This window comes from Mastigoproctus giganteus, chromosome 8, assembly GCF_048544385.1.
Source record: "Mastigoproctus giganteus isolate SK-2022 chromosome 8, ASM4854438v1, whole genome shotgun sequence".
Taxonomy (NCBI): Eukaryota; Metazoa; Arthropoda; class Arachnida; order Uropygi; family Thelyphonidae; genus Mastigoproctus; species Mastigoproctus giganteus.
Genome location: NC_143582.1, coordinates 153,073,057 through 153,096,484, shown reverse-complemented (window position 1 = coordinate 153,096,484; position 23,428 = coordinate 153,073,057). Strand labels below are relative to the sequence as shown.

Genomic DNA, 23,428 nt, shown 5'->3' with positions numbered 1-23,428 from the left:
CAACACAGCCAATCAAGAGTCTTTAGCCAGTAATTAATAACTCAAATATTCTATATTCCAGATAAAGTGTACTTATAAACCAGATATTATGTATTTCATGTATTTTATAATTGTAACATAGATGTATATTTTGTAACATAGTTGTATATGTATGATCACCCTCTAGCCAGTGGCTGTAACCGGGTGTTCTCCTAAGAGAAATGTGCTGTGACAAATAATCAAATGATGCAGTGACATACATTACAGAAAATATTGCCTATTCAGCTGCAAACGCAATTTCAAAAACATCACCCTGGTTTCCGCCATTTCTAAAACTAAGGTAAAATGCACATGTGGACATGTGTTTATGTAAGGGCGGCTCCTAGAACATCAGTTCAACTCCGCCTCGTATCTCTGTGAAGAACAGTATCACTACAAATGGGCCAGATATGTGAATGACGTAGGTTTGTGTGTATTATGTGTGTGTTCTGTTGTAATGTTCTGGCCGCTTGGCTACCCAGAAGCATCAGTCACCTGGACTGATGATTCTCGGTACTCGTCCACACCACGGGAAGGTAGGCCAGTTCCAGTAGATGGGACACCTATGGTCTCAGAGTATGAGACAAAAAAAAAAAAAAAAAAAATTCCCTCTCTGGGTCCCACTCCAGAGGGGGGGGGAACCCGAAAGGAAGAGAAAGAAAAAAATAAAATAAAATAAATTATAATAAAAACGGAAAAGAGAGAGAGAGAGAGAGAGAGAGAGAGAGAGAGAGAGAGAGAGAGAGAGAGAGAGAGAGAGATGAAACGGCAGCGTATCACTGGAATCATACTTTTCCTTAGTTCAAACACTTCTTTAGCAAATACCTGGAACATCTGAAACTTACTACGATCTTTTAAAAATATAGCTTCTTCTCCTGGAGCTATACTCTCAAGAATTTCACGTATCGCTGTCCTGGCATTGTCATATATTCGACAATCATATAGTATGTGTTGCCAGCCTTCCATGGTCCCGCAAAAACAAAGTTCCGTGTTACTTAGTCCTAGTGCATATAATTTCTCATTCATTGACCCATTCCCTGTTAACAAAAATGACGACTGTAAACTAGGTGGGTTTACACCTAGTTTACAGTCGTCATTTGCGAACTTTTTTATCATTGGGAAAAGTCACGTTCGGGATAAACAAGTTGATCACTCTTCCAGTAGGTATGGTATTCCATCTTGTCTGCCATAAATTGATTACTTCATTCATACATCTTTTCTTTTCGCCTCTACAGTCAGAGCGAATATTGATCTCTATACCAAAAAATTCTGTAGGAATTTCCTTCTTAAGACATCAAAAACCACGATACAACAAATGTAGATCCAAGGGTTGCGCTCCGGCCAACATCTGCAGTGCGGCAGTGGACACCGTTCTGCACATTCTTAGAATACCAAGAAGCATGATGCGCTGTATGGAATTTAGTTTAGCCCGAAACCTAGCTATTTTAACTCTATGGAACCAGTCTCCTTCAGTGTACGTAATTATAGGAAGGAATACTGCCTTGTAATACAGAAACAGTGTTTTATGTGATAAGCCCCAGTCAGACTTTGAAGTTCTAATGATAGCGCCAGAAAATTCCCTGATTTTATTGCTTAAATATAAGTGCTATGGTAAAATACACAGAAGCAAAATAGGCTGGAACAAAGAGGAGATATTCCTAAGATATCACCTGTAATCTTGTAACCTTTAAACTTTCAGGCTATATTCGTCGTCATAGCCAAAAGGAATTGTAAATCCTCTTTAGATTCCGTATTCCTGTCGAGCAGCACTAATGCAGTCTAGCAGAGAGACATTGAACATTGCCATGCGATTCTAAAACATTTGAAATAATGAAACAACGACTACAGTATATTAGAGAGAAGTCCTGTATATGGGTCAAGGTCATTCGGTAGCTGTTATCTACATTTCCGCTACATTTCCACCCCTTTTCATCACGAAACTGTTGGTCAGAAAATGCACTGCTCACATAAACAGTCGGTACCACGAATTATGTGGGTGAAAAGTATACGGAATGAGAGATAAGAGGACAGCTAACGAATGACCGTCGACCGCCTATAGAATTTTTCTCTGCTATAATATCCTGTACTGGGTAAACTCAGGAATATAACTCCTGTGACGTCTCCCACAGGTTTCCGGATACTCTCTGCAAGAATGCATTAGTACGCACGTTTGAAATAACCATGGTTTAAGCTCGCATAACTGCTGAATATAGTGATGTCCGTGTTCTCTCTATCGTGTGAACTCTGATCCTATGTGATTTTCTGGTCGCCTTGGACTATAAACAGAAAAATTAATTTTAAATATGAATGCTTAAAAATTGAAGAAGGCATCCATGTTACTGTACTGTATTCACGATTAGTTCTTTATGGTGCCGCTGGCTATCATATGATCGTTTTAATTGTTTACTGTAGCTATTACACGAGCAGTTTGTTTTACATTTAGAAAAGAAGTAAATGAATATATTTTTTTATTTAGTTGTTATTAAAGAATGTATATATATAAAAAAAAAAAAAATATATATATATATATATATAAAATATGAATGAAAAAAAAATATATATATATATATATGAGCAGGAGACGGTGAATGTGGTAAATCGTCGAGCAAATCATATGGTTGCGCCATAGAAAACACATGGTGAACAGTGGAAAGATTTGTTTTGAGGATTGTCGCAGGAAAGTAACCTGAAAAGAAAACAATGTATACTTCGAGTATTTGTGGGCCGTACATACACTGAGTGATCACTGAATTATGACCACCTACCTAATACTTCGTAGGTCCTCCTTTTACCCACAGTAAAGCAGCTATCCGACGTGGCATTGATTCAACGAGATGTCAGAAGCGTTCGGGAGGTATGGCCAACCAAGCTGTGTGTAATGCGGTCACCAATGCAGGTATGGAGGTAATTGGTATATCCAGACGCCTGATATGCCTTTCCATAGTGTCCCACAAGTGCTCTGTGGGATTGATATCGGTGGAGTTCGGAGGCCAATCGATATGCTTTAAGTCAGAACTGTGTTCCTCAAACCATTCCTGCACAACTAGTGCCCGATGGCTCGGCGCATTGTCATCTTTATTATTATTATCAGTTTATTCAACAAACACCCCCGTACAGAAATTATCTAGGAGGGTGGGGCATCATACATCCAAATAAACTTATTAGAATGTAACATAGGATAAAATATCAGCAAATACATAATATATATAAATATAGAGAAAAAATTACATACATACAGAAATCATGCATTCATAGAAAAATTACAAAATTACCAAACAATATAATATACATACATAGAAAAATTACAAAATTGCAAAACAATATGTACACCTAGAAAAAATTACAAAATTACAAAACAATATACATACATAGAAAAATCACATCGTCATTTACACTATGAATTGGTCCTCATTGTCATTCCCTCAGTCCTATAAGAGTCTTTTGGAAATATAATATATCGTTCATTTAAGATTTTTATGAGTTCGAGGGCACTTGAAGTCTTTCTTGAATTACATTCTTCATCATATTTGTAGTTTCGTATACAGATCCGCTGCAATGAGCTTCCTGTAAGTTTTCTCATGGCAGTACCTGTCCTGGTCTATTTTGAGGTCTCTAAACAGCTCTAGAGTATTGGCAGGAAACATCCGCCTTAATCCGTCCGTGTTACTGAGAGCGCTTCGGAGACTAGCTTGAGGGTTGTGGAGGCGGGCTCCAGGGCGGGGCCTTACTACCAGATTTTCAATTTGAGGGGCATCTAAACTCCCAGTCAGAAGTTGTGCCAAAGTGCCGATGTTTCGTATTGTGATCATCTGAATCCACGGAGCTGTGTTCAAGTTTGCGTACAGTATGGATTTCGAAATTGTGAAGGGCTTCCCGGCAATCCTATTTAACCACTGGAGCAACCAGTATTCCAGGCTGAGAAATTTCCTGATATAAGTATTTGGAGCAGAGGACCAAATTGTCGAAGCATATAAGGATACAGGAACGATACATCTTTGGATATATTGGGTCACTAGCTGCTGGTTTCGAATCCCAGTTATTTCCTGTCTTACAGCCCATATGGCAACAAGAGTTTTTGTTCCCGTGTTCTGAAAGTGCCTTTGGAAGGTAAGGCCCTCGTCCCATGTCACTCCTAGGTCGGTGTATGAGTTGACTTTCTTAATCTGTGCTCCATTAATAGATAATTTGATTTGAATTTTTATCTTCTTATTAGTTATTGTCAGTTGTGCTGACTTGTCTGAGTTTAGCCACAAACCGATTTTGCGTAGGTATGTCTCCAGTTCATACAGCTTAGCGTTGGCATGGAAATTGACGTCGGACACCTGAGATCCTTCGTTAGAGACAACAAAATACTTAATATCATCGGCGTAGGAAATAAAATTCTGATTCCGCGCCAGAAAAGGCTCCAGGGCGGCAGCAAACAGCAAAGCTGATAAAACTCCTCCCTGAGGGATGCCCCAAGTGAGGTGTTGTACAATGAGGTGCCATGGCTTCAAAATGGTCTTGATGATCTGCAATAGTTTGCCCTCAATGCGGAAATAAACTTTCAATATGTTTTCAAGCGCAGATAACGACACATTATCGAAAGCTGCCTTTATATCAAGGAATATGATGCCAGTTTGGGCTTTTTCATTTAATGCGTGCTGCATTCTGAAGAGAGTCTCCAACAGATTAGTAGTAGTGTATCGTCTCGGTACTACGGTATGGAGGTGGGGGTGGCCTGTAGCATTGATGAGATCTTCTCTAGAAATAGTGACTGTGGGTAAAGCATTCTCGCTAAAATATGTTGTGCCATATTCTCCAGCTGATATCCTTGGACATTTTTTGCTTTACCTTCAACTGGCAGCCTTTCAAAGCACTCCTTAGCCCAGTGTCCGAATGTGGTTTCTTCCATTTCAAATTTAGCGGCCTTTTTTGCTCACGATTCTTTTCGAATGTCGAAGCTTTCTTATAACCTCTTCGTAGCGTGAATGTCGTTTTTTTTTTCAAGAAAATGGCCCTTTTTTTCTTGTAGTCCGTGAAGTCTTCATTCAATCCTGATTTTTTTCCATCTCCTATAAGCCTTTTGCTTGGCCACAAACGCCTGTTTTAAATACTCGTTGAACCACGGTTTAGTTTTGTCGGTGATCCTTACCTCTTTTGAGGCCCCCAGGTCAGAAATAAATAGGAGCTCTTTCTCTATCAAGTTGGCAGCTTCTTCCACCGGTTTATTGTATAGAGCATTCCAGGTTGTAGGTCTTGAGATGTTTTAAAATAATCTCAGGTCTAATGAACTTAAGAGAGTATATCTCTTGGTTTGACGAGTTTGCTCATCGATGCGTTGCTCACCAGCACTATTGGGTAGGGAATTTAGTTTGAGGGGTGACATTTTTTATGGTTATCAGATTATGATATAATAAATCCAAATGCTGCTCTCCCCTAGTCGGAAGCGTATCAAGTAGGGTCATTCCTAAGGTTTGGAGGGTTGCATCAAGGTATTCTTTAGCTTGATCGTGTCTTGGGCTAGGCATATTAAAGTCGCCGGTTACAATCATGGGAATATCTGTGCCAAGATTCTCTGAAATCCACACAAGAAGCTCGGTCCTGGTGTCAGCACCGTGTTCCGGCGGAAAATAGATAAGGCAGACTTGGATTTCTTGAGCCTTCCTCCTGAAAGACGCGGATATGGCTTCAGAGTTTTCAGACTGATTTCATTTAATTTTTGTAGGATGCAAACTTTCATGATAAAGAATTGCAACTCCTCCACCCCGCTTATCTATTCTGCTGTTCCCAATAAATCTGTAACTGGAGGATTGTACCAGAAGAACCAATTGCCTTATAATTTAGTCAAGTCTCTACTATACACATAAAGTCATATTCTTCAAGGAGTAGACAAGTCTGCAATGTGTGCAGTTTGTTAACAACACTTCTAACGTTCTGAATAAAAAAGCAAATGGTCTGGCATTCTCCAGAAGGGGCATTCCGTTGCTTTAGTGGCTATATAGGTTGATGCGTACTATTGGTTCTCTGCACGTATGCGGTGTTCTTTTCTCGATATCGTTTAACTAGTGCACCCACTGGCCGGTTGTTGTCTTCAAGGATTAGATTTAGGTCATCAGGGGAGCATGTGAGCAAAAATGACGCATAAGAAGGATGCCTTGTTTTCAGCTTACTTCTGTGTGCACTCCGAATCCTTGCGCAAACATGGCCTTTATGTCATTCGCCTGCGTGTTCGGGACAAGTCTAGTAACAAAGACTTTCTCTCGGGTTCTGACGGCTGTAATATTGAACCTCCTTGCCAATTGGTCATCTGTAGGGAGGTTTGTATGCGCTGTATCTACATTAAAATTGTAGTTCGGAGATTGTGTACAGGGATAAGAGTTATTATTCCTGATCTGGCTATTGTGTACATTTGTTATGGAAGTTGCTCTTCGGTTGGCAGCCTTCGATATACTCTGATTCTGCTCTCTCTCCCATAAGTCTTCTGAGATAAGGTTTTCCTTGTATTCCCGTTTGATGTTATTTCCGCATATGTCAGCTTGGGATACTTTTCAGGGCACACTCTATCAGCCTCACATATGGCCGGAGAATAAGCGCTAGATAGGTCCTGTGGTAAGGGAGATGGGGGGGAGGGCTCGGGTAGGGGCCTAGATCCTTGTTGCATATATTCTACCAGGGGCTGTTGCTCATGATTAACTATCACCAGTAGTTGCTCGATAAGTCCTCTAGTTTCTCTGTTTCGCCGATAGGGAGTGACGGGAGGGATATTTAATATGGCATCTTTTGGTCTATGTCCCACTAATGGTTCAGCATTAATAGCCGAGAAGGGGGCATGATATAGAGTATAGCGCCATGCTCTTCGCGTTCAGGCTCCGAGGTTTGAGGCACTCTCGATATTGTTTGGTAATCTGGCTTACCCCATAGCATCATACAGCTTTTCAGGTCAGTGATCTGGCTTCTTAGTGAACAAATTTCTTGTTTTATTTCTTCGTTCTGTGCGGGGAGTTCTTTGGTTAATAATGAGAAGGGTGGACAAGCACTCGAAAATTCGGGGAAATTTTTCTTCTAGATTATGCATGTATTCTTCGGCCTGGATTGTAACAGGTTTAAGAAATTCCCCAAATACTTCATCTGTTACGCTTTTGAGTATATCTTTCGTGCCACTGAAAAAGGCGGTGTTTGCCTGATTAGCCATAGCCTTAGGTGGGTTTGCCTGTGGGCTGACAGGGCGATTTGCATGAAGACAGTCCTCGGGACATGTATCACAACCAAGGACGTTTAAAATGTCAGAATCGAGTTCTCTGCTGGTGTGTTTCCCATTAACATCCTTTAGACAGTCACTTGTTCGTTCATGGCCATAATTTTCGTGATCTTTCTCGTCTTCTTTATTATTTTCTAAATTATTACTTCTTCCATTGTTTCCCGAGTCATTGTGATGTGCATCAGCGGTGGGGTGAGAGGTCAGCGTAGCCACTTCTTCCGATGTGTTGCATTCTTCGGTCGGCGCAGTTCTTTCTCCCTGCCAGGGAGAATCGGGCTTCTGATTGTAGGTTCTTGCAGCTCCTGACTATTTACTATTTAAGCAGCATTTTCCCATGAACCCTTTCCTCTTGTTGAGCGATAAGCGTAAGAGGCTCGAATATCCTGAGCATAACCGGCATATTCTATGCTTTGACTTACTGCAAAGTAGCGTTTCATCTGCGGAATTATTGAAGAGATCACATATGCTGGGAGTTACTGTAGTTGTCATGTTTAAGAACTGGTCCGGTGGTTAAAGTTGCAGCGAGGTAAGAATGCAGGGAACGGTTTCTTATTTCCGCTCCAAATTTAAATTTATACACACGATCCAAATTAATGCACACTGAAACTGTCCAACGTTCAGTCTGCGCGGTAGCACAGTGCTATCGTCACCGTCCTCCCCACACCGGGTGGAAAAGGCCTGGGTTCGAATCCCGTCGATGACGAGAGGAACATTAATGGGCTTTTTTCACTCCGTGGCTGAGTTAGTTGGCCTCAGTCGTAGATAGCAAGGTTTTTCTCCCCAGTAACGGGTTTTTTCGTCCAGCAAAATAGGCTAATCAACCATAGAGCATACGCAATTTACAGACACAAATACGGGTTAATGTATTTAATTACGAGCAACCCTAAAATAATATTTTTTTTTTTTTTTTTTTTTTTTTGTCCAACGCTCAGTTACTTAACAGAAATGTCATGAGATCTCCTCAGGCACTGTAATCGGCTGTACGTATTTTTCTGAAGTAAACAATATTCCCTGTGGGAACAGGGTTATTCTTCAAAGGGATAGTGAAATGATGGTCAATCTCTGTTGCAGGTGCACGAACGTAGAGTGTCTTAGTTCACACGTTAACCCTTCAGGCAGTTATTCGAACTGCTATTGTACGTTGCCGGGTAATCATCTGGAAGGAATGCGAGCTTCCGTATAGAGAATTTAGGAACAAATATGGAAATAAAAAAATTACCTGATCATATTAGACATCAGAAGGCACTTGAATTGGATCATGCATGACATCTCGATTCTATCAGTATAAAAATGCTTTACTATAGAGCAAGAGATCACCACTTAAAAACACGATAATGCTGAGCATTGAATTAACCAGCCGCTAATGAATCCCCTAATGCTCTTGGAAGACACCATCGCCATTCGGGAAAAAGTGTAACATAGCTGGGTGTACGCAGTCAACAAGCAGTTGACGATAGCGGAGACCAGTGATACATTGTTCCACATGCACAAGAGGTACAAGTTCCTGCCAGTGAAACATGCCCCACACCATACAACCACCTCCACCGGCCTGCACTTTTGATACCATGCATGGTGGATGAAGAGCCTCATGTTGTTGACGCCAAATCCGTACACACGACCATCCACGGTGTGGAGTAAATAACGTGACTCATCCGACCAGCACACATTCTTCCAGTCTTTTTTTAACATCCAACTTGCATGCCCTTTGCACCAGGCGAGTCTTTTACGCCGATGAACCTTGGTTAGGAGAGGATGCTGTAGGGGTCATCTGCTGGTATAGCCCATATGTGAGAGCGTGCAATGCATGGTCATGCCAGATATTGTTCCGGGTTGGCCGGAATGTTGTATTGGGTAGTCAACTCTTCAACAGTGCTGCGCCTGTTCGCCTGTACGAGTCGTCGGACCCGGCGCTCACCTCCAACATCAACCTTTTGCTGACCTTTGTAGTTTTGCCGTCGGGTTGTGTTTTGACCATTTTGACGCTAGTCCTGGTACACTTTAACTACGGCGGCTCTCGAACGTTCAGCCTTTTGGGAAATCGAGGCACCAGCTTGCCGAATACCCACAATGTGTCCTTTATCAAAGTTCGATAAATCCTTCCTTTTACCCATCACGCTCTGAATTTTACTACCTACTGAACCATTGACACCTTATCTATGCTACGTAGGTCGACTAACTCCGCACTTTCGTACCTCACGTGGTCAACTTGTCGCATTCAATTTTCATAGGTGTGGTCATAATTCAGTGATCATTTAGTGTATATATAGAACAGAACACAAAGTTTATATGTTCCTTTTTCAGTGAGATCTTGGCTGACTAGAATTAGAAACATGGAATATAAGTTATATAACTTATATTCCGGCGATTTTTTTCTGTAATAGTACATTGTGTAAGATTTTTGTAACTCATGTTTACTAAATTAAAAATGTACCAAGTGAAATATCATATTAATGACAATATTTAAGTGTTTATTTGTTTTTTTTTTTTTTTTTTTCATTTATTGATAAATCTATCAACCGCAGGGTGTTAAAATACACTGTGACATTGATATAAAAACGAACGTAGAAATCGTGGAGTTCAAAGCAATGCTTGTGTGACGCAGTTAAGAGGCTTCTTTCTTTAAGGAACAACTTTGGAATGCAAGGAGATTGCAAAGAATGCCGAGACGTCAAGTTCGACACTGATATCAGAGACTAGATTATCGACAGAGGCTAGATTATCGGCCTTCGAGTGGTTGGATTATCGTTTCATCGTGTGGCGAAATGGGTATGATAACACCACAGTGCCCAGAAGTTGGTTACAGTGACTGCGTTATTGAATGAGTAGTGAAGCACAACGGAGGACTACACAGGAGGATCGTCTTATCCATCGACAGGTCTACGTCGTACCTCCAGTCACGTTGGCTACCATCAATCGAGCTGTGGGAGAAGGGGGCCGCCATACATATCGGTCATTGCGTCTATTACCGCTGCCCATCGTAAACAGCGTCTGGAGTGGTGACGCGCACAGGCCATCTGGGACACAGAATGGCGTCAATTGTTTTTTAGCGACGAATCTCGTTTCTGTTACTCTGCTGGTCTTATGGTGCTAGGAGCGATCAGTTTTGATAGTAGTCAATGGCAATCTGACTACTCTCCGCTTTGTCGCCGATATTCTGGAACCCATCACTTTCCCCTTTCTTACTGGAGGGCCTGACGCCATTTTTCAACGCCCAAACATACTCTACAGAGATTTCTTCTGAGTGTCTTGTGGTGTGGATACTGTATTGTCTTGGCCAGCCAGGCCCGCACATTTCTATCCCATCGAGCACGTGTTGATCATGATTGGATGCCATTCATGTACAGCCACCTAACGCCAGCACAGACCACGAATGTTATGCGGTACCAGGTGCAAGAGGGTTGGTGGGAAATACCACAGGAGGCTATTCGACACCTGTACGACTCAATGCCGAGACGCTTAGCTTAATGTATCCGCAACTGTGATGGATTTACCTCATATTGATCTGTGCATTGTAAGCATCAAATTGTGTCATTAAATGTGTTCACATACACACATTAGCCTCTGTAACTTATCATGTGTTCCTTAGCTCCTTTGCTGTCATTGCACTTAACAGGGGTGGGCCGTCCCGAGAGTACCAGGGGTGCCAACGTTTTTACCAGGGGTAAAAACCTGAAACTTGCATACACATATGAAGAAAATTTTAAAGGGGGCGCCAAATTTTAATTGGCACCCGGGTGCCACATATCCTGGAACGCCCCTGACCCTTAAGAGTCCTCTCTGTATTCCTTTCTTGAGGGTAATGGAATTTCAATGTCACAGAATGTATATTGAATGCACATGTAGTTTTTTTTTTTATCTTATTGTGTTATTTGTATTGCTAGTCCTACCTACCTTACTAGTATACAGAGTGTCTCAAAAATATTGGTACAAACGTTTAGGGAAGTTGGTAACATCTAAAGGAATGTGAATAGCATAGGAACCCATAACCGGAAACGTCACCGTAAGTCGGTACACGGCGCTGTTCATCAGTTCGCGAGAGGGAAAATTTCTGGTTTACTCATTCAAGCAGTAGTCGCCGCACGAAGAGCAGGCATCGATATACGAACTGTGAGCTGGCAGACATGCACCTAGTGTATGGATTAGCAGAGGGCCCACACGGTGTGCGCCCCCATGCGGCACAACATCGCTTCACAATAAATGTGTGGGCAGGTATGGTCGGTGACTGCTTAGTCGGCCCACACATGTTACCATCCCGCATGAACTCCTCTAAATATCGGATCTTTCTTGAACAAGTTCTACCAGAGTTAGAACTTGACGATGTTCCAGCAAATGTGAGATGCAACATTTGGTTTCAACATGACGGGGCGCCTGCCCATTATAGAAGGTGTATTCGTGACTATTTGAACAGGCGTTTTGGGCGTCGATGGATTGGCCGTGGTGGACCCGTTGCCTGGCCTCCACACTCACCTGATTTATCGAGCCTTGATTTCTTTCTGTGAGGGGGGGGCCTCAAATCTATTGTGTATGAATCGCCTGTGGAGACGGAAATGGATCTCGTGGCGAGACTCGTCTGCGCTGCTGCTACTGTCAAAGAAACTCCATGTGTGTTCTACCGTGTCCGCCAATCCATGCTGCGTTGGTGTTACGCATGCATCGCGTCTCATGGTGGAACCTTCGAGCATCTGTTGTAACATCATGAAATGCATCCATCTTATACTCCATTGTTAATATTATGTCAAATAAATGTTTGCCACTAATTACAATACTGTCTTGTGTCACCAAATACGGAGGATGCGGAAAGGTCAGGGAATGACCACCGCATATTCCCGGAGCAATATGGCATTAGTTGCTAATGCTCCTAAAAACTAAATAATAATAACAACAACAACAACAACTGTCTTGTGTCATTTCTGCTTCTTGTGCCTCTGCTACTACTTTCCCGTGACGTTTCCGGTTATGGGTTCCTATGAGATTCACATTCCTTTAGATGTTACCTACCTCCCCTAAACGTTTGTACCAATTACCAATATTTTTGGGACACCCTGTATAGTGTGCATTTATTATGTAACAGCACATTTTAAAGGTTAATATGGTTTAATATTTATATTTACTAGATACTTTTATTTACAGAATTGTATTAATTTTCAGGTAGGCCTGGAATCTTCCATTTTTTGAGCTATGCTATCCATCAAATTCTTGTATAACAACCCTATCGGATCGTTTCTCACGGGATTGCGAAAAAAACAGGAAAAGAATGAAACTTCTGCTGATATTGTGTCTGCAGAAAGTGACCCTACTTTAGACTTAGATCCTCTACGGGCACTTTATGTTCGATCCATTCCACGTGCTCAGTGGTTTCAGGGAGTTTTACTACAAGGCTACTTTGTTCATCCTGATACTTTGCAGGGACTGGAGGACTTCGAAATTCGGTCCGATGATGTATTTATTATTACATATCCAAAATCCGGTAAGATTTATTCATTTATTTCCCAGTCACTCTCCTGCCAATTGCTCTTATTCATTCTTAGAATAGTTACAAAGTGTGCATGGTGAGTTGAAATCCATTAAATTTAATACAGTATATAACAAATTCACATCGTTTTATTCTGTTCATGGATGTCAGGCTTAATTACTCTAGGGAGAAAAAAAAAAACTGTTGGTTTCTGCAGTTAACGGTTTATAACTTTTTAATCAGTTTGTGTGGAATAATTTCCATACAGTTTGTATGCAGAGTATATACTGAATTGCAAAAACTGCACAAGGAAATAACTTATACAGTTTCACTATATAATTTATTTATTGTTATCTTTTTTCTTTTTTTTTTTTCGATTGCTATTTCAGAATAGCAATACGATTACTATTTCAGAAGTTTGCCCAATGGCGGTTCCAGAGTGTATTTGTTTTTTGCAAATGAATTCCAGTTATGTGTGCCACTAGTATCGACTGTCTGTTGTGTATAAATGGTCTGAGAAGTGTGTGTATGTGTTTAGTCCTCAGCTATGAAACAATGCAGATGAGTATCATACATAAGTGTGTTCAAATAATGATTAACTTTCATGTGGTGTTGGAAAAAAGAAATCCTTGCAAATGTTAAGGAAGAGCATCAGTCCTTAGCCTTCTTTCAGCAGGTTATGTATGATACATGATTTTTTCATGGCAACAACTGAAACTTAATCATTGCGAAATTCCATATTCTTGAAACTCACTTGCCATCTTTAACAATCATAAACTCGGTGGTTATGAGATGTTCATTCAGTCCTCATAGCTGAGGACTGAATGAACACACGTTTTCCCCAACACAGTCGATAATACCCAATGCCTCAAGATGGGCCTCAAATAGATTTTTATTCAATAATTGGTGCATTTTCACAGAAAAGTGAATATGCACCAATTATTTAAATTTCAAGAAAACAGTTGTTAAAAAGAAAATATTGTGAACTCTTGTGAACTCCTTGTGGTCGTCCGGAGTATAATCAGAAAATGTATTTATTTTTAAAATACATTAAAATTATGCCTCACCTGGTAATCTTATTTGCTTAAAAAGTAATACTTATCAAGGCTGCTCGTGCTTAAGGAAGAAAGCCTATTCAGTATTCTGTCACAGTGTCGTTCATGGCCAGGATTGGGTTTGCGAGAAAACGCGGACCATTTAAAAAAAACAAAAATTGTGAGTGCGTGCGTATACCGAGGACCTTTGTAAAGCTGGAAATGGATTAACCCCACACCCGAGATTTTTCATATTATACATTAGTGTTGCTAATTCACGTCCTGGACATCTTCAAGTTTTTGCTATTGTTTTAATTTTTTTAGTTGATGAGAAGTTTAATTAAGCAGGACACCATTTACTAACAGATAATTTTTCATTTACTTCAGATGGTGAGGTTGACTTTACAAGCTTAATTTATATATTTGTTTATTTATTTTCTGATTATGTTCGCTCCCCTTGCATGTTTTTCTTTTCGCACCGCTTCATTTTGTAATTGAATTCATTGCAGTTCATGCTGATTTTTCAAAAGATTTTTAGAACTGAATGTTAAAAACCTTGCATATGCAGGAAGTTGTTCTGAATTATTTCATTTCGATAAATATCGCTTTTAATTTTAAATTCTAAATATGAAGACTTTCGTTTCTTCTCTCAAGAAGTATTTTAATGAACAAAATCTCAACAGCAGAGCCTTGCTTGTTGTTTTTGAGAATCCGCCTGACTATTCTGTTAACATTGTAAACCTAAATAACATCATGCAAATCTTTTCCGTGACAACCCATACGATCTGTTTGTTGCAAGCGATTATGTCCGGCGGACCATGCGACAACTGATCACCGAGACAGACTGCGAGGTGAAGCCATCACTTCAGGAGTTCTGGAGTCCAATAACCCACTTTCTGGGGAATGGAGCGGATACAATATTAAGAAATCCACAGATGACATAGCAGCAACAGGATATGATAATGGTGGAATATATAGCTGGGATATTTTAGGACATTTGTTCCAGGAATTTCCCAATGTCCCTGAAATCCAGTTACAGATCGTGGAATTGGCAAATAAAATTTCTACTTATATTTCTAGAGGACCACATAAGGTTAGAGGAGTTCACAAGATAGACAGAATACAAGAATATTCTTTTATATTTAGTACCTTATTTGAGCGGCTGTGGGTCAAACCACACGGCTGCATCTTCGACGAAATAGAAATAAAATAACCCGGTGGAGACGCTGTAACTGCATAATGCTGAGCTGAGCAACAATGAACTGATTGAGTCGGAGCAACAACTGTTAAGAATGCAGGGCAGTGTTTTGTGTCAAGGGTTTCCCCAGAAGGAGGCAAAAAAATAATGAGCACTGCAGGCAATTATTATTATTAAAAAAAGTTTTCTCCTTTATGGGATTTTTTACCTCCCAGTGACGGGTACTGCTACCAAGTGAATGGGGTGATTGGTTGTGTCCGGTTACTATTGTTACTATTGGTCGAGGAACTCTCTTACTGTCCTACAGGTGTTCAGGATCGCGACTTTCTGGAGTTCCATGTAAGAGTTCTCTGGGAGGCCTATTGCGTGTCGGTGGTTGACATGATCGGGATGGTCATACTTGTTCCATATACCACATTTCTTTGACTTCCTGTCTTAGGTCTGTGTATTTCCTGGGTCTGCGTGTGTATCGTCACCGTCCTCCCCACACCGGCTGGAAAAGGCCAGGGTTCGAATCCCGTCGATGATGCGAGAAACTTTAATGGGCTTTTTTTCACTCCATGGCTGAGTTAGTCGGTCTCAGGCGTAGATAGCAAGATAGCAAAAACACCAGAAACTTGGGTTTTTTCGTCCAGCAAAACAGGCAAATCGACCAGAGAACACGCAATTTACAGACATAATATATAAACGGGTATATGTAAGAAATTACGGGTGACCCTAATATAATCATTTGAATTTGTGTATTTCCTGATCTTTTCCTCCTAGTTTTTTTTTTTTTTTTTTTTTTTTTGAGATTGCTGGTGTTGGGCACTGCTGTATCGATCAGGTAGGCAGACCGTTCCTTCTTGAAGATGAGGATTATGTCTGGTCCGTTGTTCGGGATCGCCTTGTCCATTATTATGCCACGGACCCAATATAGTTTCTGAGTACGGATCTCTAGTAGGTTGATCAAAGAAAGTGTAATACGGTACACTTTCTTTGCTCAACTGGTATTTTTGCGCTTGCTTCTGATGTATTATCTTGGTCGTGTCTGCGAATCTACTCTATCTGGGTGATCACCATGATATGCTGGGGCAAGGTGGCATCTTTGACATTTGACATGTGTCATCAGCCACTCTGGGGTCCGTGGCGATGTATTTCCTGTAGTTCCTGGTCTTGGATGGCGAGCATGAATCTTTCGGTCTCGGGGAAGAGACTTCCTTTCGTCAGCCAAGCGTTGGAAGCCATTTTTTCTATGTAGTCTTGATGGAGGTCATCATTGTAGTGTCTGTTATGGAGTGCCTTCTTCACCCATCTTTCTGTCTTTGTTTCTGCTGTCCGTGTCAGTGGAGGCTCCTTGTTAGGGCTGAGCGGTTTGTGCCGTTTCGAAGGCCTGAAGGATTAATGTCTGTGCCACCATGAGGTTTGTTCTGGTCAATCTATTTGCCACTGCGAAATGGAACTTTTCGGTTTCTGTGGCATTGAGCTTTTTACTTAATGCTGAAAGGAATACCTTTTCTATGAGTTTGAGGAGGGTGGAAGAAGTTGAGATTGGTATGAAATCTTTTGGGCTTGTTGGCACTTGAACTTTAGGCAGTGGAATCACAGAGTATTCATTCCATTGCGCAGGGAATAGTCCTGTGGAAAGGGCCTGAGTTGTAGATTGAGTGCAATGCATCCAAAGTAGAGGTTAACACACTTAATTATGAAATGAAGTCTCTTATCTTGGCCTGCTGTAATAGATGGATGCAGGGAGTTTATCTTATTTATAAGTTGCTGTCTGGTGATAGAAACGATGGAGAGATTATCAATAGGAGCAAACTGAGAGTGTTGGTGAGGTAGTTCTGCAGAAGCGGAATTGGCTTTGAATCTTCTAATATTGTCCATCCAGTTATCTAGATCAAGATTTGAATTAATGACGCTGTGTCTGGAAAAGTATGGCGCTTTTCCTTCAGACAAGATAGCATCGGTGTAACTCTTTATGGCTGATGCCTTGAGTCGGTTGAAAATAGCCCTTGCTCTGGAATATAGAATCCAACCTTGGATTATGCCAGAGATTTTCCACTGCCTGTGAAGATACTGCTTATTGTGAAAACTGCGTTAAATACTTGCTACACCAAACTCTAGTCCTTGAAGAAATGCGTACGGTTTTGGCTGAGGGTGATTGTATTTATTCATCTTGTGATTAGATCAACTGTGAGGATTAGGTCACATCCTTCAAGCACCTGCCGTGGATGTGCTGCTTCGAGACACTTATTGGGATCACGAAAAGTTGGAGAAAAATATGACCTTCTTCTCCTGAGTATTATGGCAATTGAAACTAGGCATAGGCAACACAAGAAGTAATGAAATTGGGTCGTGATCTGATTTGAAGGACGTTGCTGGCGGAATGTCGACCCTGCAAATGCCCGAAACACAGAATCAGATCTAAACTATTAGTGCCTCTAGTTGGCTCCTCATTGACAATTAAAAATTTTAATGGGAAGAGATTGTTCATTAGCCACTGTAGGAGAGGACTCAGATGCGGTAGAAGGTTAAAATCGCCGCGTTTTAACATTCGAGTAGCAGAGGAGTGTAACTTACTGCAATATCTGGATCTGGGACAATGTAAATTGCAGCTAAATCGATTAAACAGGCATTCAATTTCACAGGTACGAGTAGTCCTTCATAAGGTAAGAAGTTGCTAGAACTGGCGTAAACAAATTTCAGGTTGGAATCTTTGATGAAGATGGCAACATTGCCTGCCACCTCTAGAATGAAATCTTGATGTTAAGAATGATAAAAATCCAGCGGTAGGAGCACAGGCTATTGATTCTTGGTCAGGTTCGAGCCATATTTCCGATAGGCAAATTATATCTATATTGTTGGACAAAAGGACTTGTTCAAAGGTCTAGAGCTTATTTCGGAAGCTCCGTACATTTTGGTAGAAAACTCTAAGGGCGGATTGAAAGGGAATTTTTATAAGTGCTGACCTACACTGCTCGATAAAATTAATAGAACACGTAGAAAATGTGGTGTAACTCGTGCAGCTTGCGATGAAGCGGGAAAAAAAATAGTATGGTGGTGTACCAACGAATAACGATGAAATGAGGAGACAGCGAGAAACTTTGGATGGGTATAAGAGACATTTATAGGAATTGTATAAGAATTGCCAAAAATGTACATTACAGAAGTCGATACAAGGTGTTCGAAAATATGGTCACGTGACATGCAACGTGTGATCACCCTCCAAAAGCTAAACAGTACTGAAAGCGGTGAACTATGCTCGATATAAGGATATCCGTAAGATTCTGTGACTGTCGGCGTGCAGTGCGACGCATGTCCTACACATTTAAAATCGGATTTAAGTCTTGTGATCGCGCTAACCACGGCAGTCGTTTGATATCTTCAGTTTCAAGATATTAGTCTGCGTCTATAGCGCAGTGGTATCGTCACCGTCCTCCTCACACCGGGTGGAAAAAGGCCCGGGTTCGAATCCCGTCAATGACGCGAGGAACTTTCATGGGCTTTTTTCACTCCGTGGCTGAGTTAGTCGGTCTCAGGCGTAGATAGCAAGGTTTTTCGTCCAGCAAACAGACAAATCGATCGTAGAACACACGCAATTAACAGACTTAAGACAGCACGGCAGATGAATTTAATTATTCGGGTGGGCTAAATATAATAGTATTATTATTTTATCATCATTTCTCTTAGGAGAACACCCGGTTACAGCCACTGGCTAGGGAGTGATCATACATATACAACTATGTTACAAAATATAATACAATTATAAAATGCATGAAATACATGTTATCTGATTTATAAGTGTATTTTATCTGGAATATAAAATATTTGAGTTATTAATTACTCGCAAAGGCTTTCACTACTTAACTAACTACTGTAAACTGATAAGAACATAATACCGTGACAATTGAAACACACATGTTCTACTTAAACACACACAAGTGGGAGTTTCACCATATAAAATAGCCATCACAAAGGAACGCCTTACTGAGGTCATCAACAGTCTTCCCAACAAGTCTACCACTGGCCCGGATGGATTCCCTATTTTCATGGTTAAACTGTGCAGTGTATATATCATTGATCTCTTGCTTGATGCATTCAATTCCGTCCTCGTAACAGGAGTTTTCCCTGCTATCTGGAACACATATTATGTTTCTCCAGTTCCAAAAAAGTCTAACCCAAAATTGCCTAATGACTACAGACCAATTTCTGTAGGATGCACTTTTCTCAAAATCTTGGAAAGAGCCATACTTCCTGCTCTCATCCATCACATGTTCGGCCACAAACCTCCATACCTCCATAGTGTAATACCTGGACGTTCCACGATCACCAACCTCTTGGACACACTGTTCAGAATTGAAAGTACCTTAAGCAACAAAGAGCAACTGGATATTGTGTTTCTCGACATTAAGGCGGCCTTTGACAATCTGTCCACCCATGCATTATGTACCATACTGTGCAACTATTTCAAAATCTCTGGCAACATCTTAGTTCTCCTTAGGAAACTCCTTCAGTCCAGGATCCTATGGATCAGAAATCAAAACCATAATCACCACATTCTCTGCTCCAGAGGGCTCCCCCAAGGGGGCGTTCTCTCTGCCGCCCTCTTCGCCGCATCTTTAGAACCCTTCCTATCAAACCGTACTAATTTTACCACCTACGCAGATGATATTAAGTTCTTCGTCATCACAAAATGCCCCCAGTCTCTCCAGTCTATTACTGTGAGCTCCAACCGACAGCTACATGAACTGGAAAACTACCTTCATGCGATTGGGCTCTCCATTAATAAAGAGAAAACTGCACAACTCTCTATCACTAAGAAGAAAAATACCAACGAGGTGGACATCATTATTGCGAATTCTCCAGTTAAAAAAGTCACCCAACATAAAGATTTGGGTATCATCTGGGACAAAGACCTCACCTTCTTGCCTCACTTTAATGCCACTCGAACGAAAACATATTCGGCTTTATGGGCAGTAAAACAAGAGATCTCCAACTTCCATAACCCGGACCTTATCATCAAATACATTCTTCGTTGTATTTTCCCAATTCTATTATATGCCTCGACTATATGGTCCTCAGCACCCTCATCATACCAAGCCAGGTTCCTCTCCCTGGAATTCTGGATCTTGAAATGGCTAAATAGGGTTGCTGGGCTAACACCTACAATCTCAAAATCTGTTCTGGTCACCAATCTTAATACGCTTCCTTGGAGGTATCACATCATCTCTAGGAACCTTCTTACCCTCTCTCAGCTTCTATCCGGAAAACTGAAGTCACCCGATATTTGGGATATCATCGCCAGACCGTCCGACAGTAGAAGATGCCAGTCCAACACCTCCCCATACAGGTCGAAGCTGCGTAGCATGTCCTCCTTGGACAACATGTTTCCACACAACTCCTTCCAAATATTTAACAGATTAGCCATAGACGCTGAGAAACTTTGCAAGGACAGAACCTACAGATCTTCCATTCTTGCAGACATGTATGCCTTAGTCATGCTCTAGGTGGACTCTCTGTGATACCGCAATATCCACGCTTCGATGTATCCGGATGCACTTTTATTTGTTGTAACTTTATGTTTTTGTACTTGTTGTAACTTTATGTTTTTGTATTTCTTATAACTTTATGTTTTTGTATCTTCACCAGTGGCTGTTTAAGGCCGTATATTGTATCTGGCTCTGTATGCAATGCATATGTCTGTATTTTATGTTTTTTCTCTGTATATAACTCATGTCCTCTAGCTGCATAGCTGTAAAAGGACAGTTCTTCGGAAATAAATTGATATTAATAATAATTTACATAAACACAAATATTTACAGCCGAACAGCGTACAGCATATGATCCAACGTGACAACAGGAATGACCGCGATACAGTAAAATAAAAATTTGAAAGTTCAATTTTCCAGCAGTCGTCTTCTTATGTGGCGATTAGAGTAGGGTAGGTAGGACAATCCTGACACCTATTTCTTGATACGGTCGGGTTTCCTAAAGCCCAGTGGCTCATGCCAGGCCGAACAAGGTGCTGAAACTGTATCCTTACATCTGTATTTGCAAGTAAGAGTTTCTGAAAACTTCCTTTCTGTAGGATTTGCAATTACATAGCTTTTCATGATTGATATTGAGGTTGTTGAATAGCTGGATGGTGTTTGCTGGAAAGAATCTTCCGAGGCTATCCAACTGCGTAAATGCCGCTTTGAGTTTCGGTTCCTTATCTGCAACTCGTCTTGGTTTCTCGGCGGGTATTATTATCCACTCTCGGGCTTTCGGTGCATCCAGTCGTCCCGTTAAAAGCTGAGCGAGCGTCATTATGTTTCTTGACGTGATTATTTGTCTCCAGGATGTGACCTCTAAATTGGAGTATAGTATAGCTCTTGAGATGGTAAAAGGCTTAGCTGAAATTCTGTTCAGCCATTTCGATAGCCAGTATTCGAATCCCAGAAAGGCTTTGATATTGCTTTCGGGAACTGAAGACCAGATTTGTGCCGCGTATACGGGAATAGGAGTAACACATCTGTTGATGTATTGCTTCATCAGACCGGGGTCTCTAATACCGGTGAGCTCCTGCCTGGTTGCCCAAAGCGCCGCGTATGTTTTGTTACGGATGTATGCGAAGTGCGGGCGGAAGGTCAGGCCTTCGTCCCACTTGAGTCCAAGATCAACGTGTGACTGCGCCTTTTGGACGAGGATGCCATTCACCAATATTTCCATTTTGTTTGGCTTTATTTTATTTGTGAAAGTCATTTGTGCCGTCTGTTTTTTTTTTTATTCAACTGCAGCCCGATACAATCTAGATACTCTTGAAGTTCTTTTATTTTAGTATTAGCCACTTGGTTGTGGTGGTCAGCTGATTTCTGATCTTCTGAGGCAATAAAAAATTTTATATCATCGGCGTATATGATGAAGTGCTTCTTGTTCTGGGCTTAGAAGGGTTCAAGGGCTATGGCAAAAATTGTGGCAGACAAGACTCCGCCTTGTGGGACACCTTTATCAACCTCATACGTTGCGCGCATGTTTTCGTTTGTTACCGTAATTTGTCTGCGCCGAAGAGTGCTCTTTAATAAATGGAGGGCATTTCCTGTAATGAGACAGTAGTCCCGTAGAATGACTATGATAGCTGGGATGGATATGTTATCATACGCGGCTGCCACATCTAAAAATACTACGTCCAACTGCTGCTTGCTGTTTAGTGCTTGCTGGATTCTTAGCAGTATCCCCATGAGGTTGGTGATGGTTGATCTCTGTGGAAGTACTGAATGCAGGTATTCTGGCCTGTGCTTAAAGCAATGCTCGATAATAGTGTGCAGGATTGTTTTTTCAAAGATTTTGTGCAAAGAGCATCCGACAGCAATTGGTCTGAAGTCTTTTACAGATTTTGGGTTTTTTATTTTGGGGACAGGTTTTACAAAATAGCTTTTCCACAGCTTCGGGAAGTTCTCCTCCATCAAAATTCTCTGGAATATGTGTAGTAGTACATCGATGATGTAACAGCTACAGATTTTGATCATAAATACAGTAATACCCCGAATACGCGATAGGTGGGTCCGACGAAAATCGCTTAAGTCGAATTCGCGTAAGTCGGGGTACAACTTTGCATATAAATACATATAAATTTTGTTTAATTGAGACCAAGGACTAACAAAAACACTAGTTTAGAAGAAAAATATTTAATGAAATTGCAGTTATTTATACATATTAATACAAATTATGTATTAAAAAAAATAAATGAGTTACGTAAAAAAGTTATTTCGATGTCGATGGCTTCATAAAATCTAACAAATTCGTCTGACGACACAGCGCCTTCTTTTTTTCGCGCAGAATTTCTTCGTAGCAAGTTAATTTTTTTATTCCTTGCTTTGTAGCTATAACGCGTTCTTTGTTGGAGTGTGTGTTCTACAATTTTTAAGCCCTTTTCAATTGAGCTGAGACCTTCTGTGAAATTTGCAATTGTCATGTGCTTTTCTGGTGGAACTGGGTCTGAAGTGTCAGATACTTCAGTGACGTTTTGCTCACGCATCTCTATGAGCTCATTCATTGTCAGCTCCTGACTATGTGAATCCAACAGCTCGTTGACATCATCACCATTGACTTCCAAATCTAATTGCCTGGCAAGATTAACAACTTCTTCTATCACATGAGGGACATGATCAGTTTCTTGCTTTGTTGTCGTCTCGTTTTTGAAAAAAAAAATGAACAAAGTTTCTTCCAGAGACCATTCAATGTTTTTTTTTTTTTTGTGAATTTCATCTCAAGATTCTTCAATGATTCTTATGGCATCTAAAACATTGAATTGTTTCCAAAAGTCTTTAACAGATCTCTCGCTATTTTATCTCATAGCTTCATTCAGACGTGCAAACGAACGCCTCGTGTAGTAAGCCTTGAATGTTTTGATGACTCCCTGGTCCATCGGTTGAAGCAAGCTGGTTATGTTTGGAGGCAAAAACACAATTTCACACGTGGGTCGAAATTAATTAGGGTGGCAGGGGGGGGGGTGATCGGGTGCA

General features: G+C 40.9%; 1 protein-coding gene across 2 annotated transcripts in view; it reads left to right on the top strand.

The window, feature by feature from the left end:
• Positions 1-23,428, top strand: part of LOC150081929 (sulfotransferase 1B1-like) — a 368,098-nt gene that overhangs the window by 237,686 nt on the left and 106,984 nt on the right. For both annotated transcript variants that reach the window (XM_090379833.1, XM_090379832.1), the window contains exon 2: positions 12,407-12,725. In XM_090379833.1, the coding sequence (XP_090235959.1) occupies positions 12,437-12,725 (289 nt within the window). In that variant the 5' untranslated portion in view covers positions 12,407-12,436. The remainder of the gene's footprint in view (positions 1-12,406; positions 12,726-23,428) is intronic.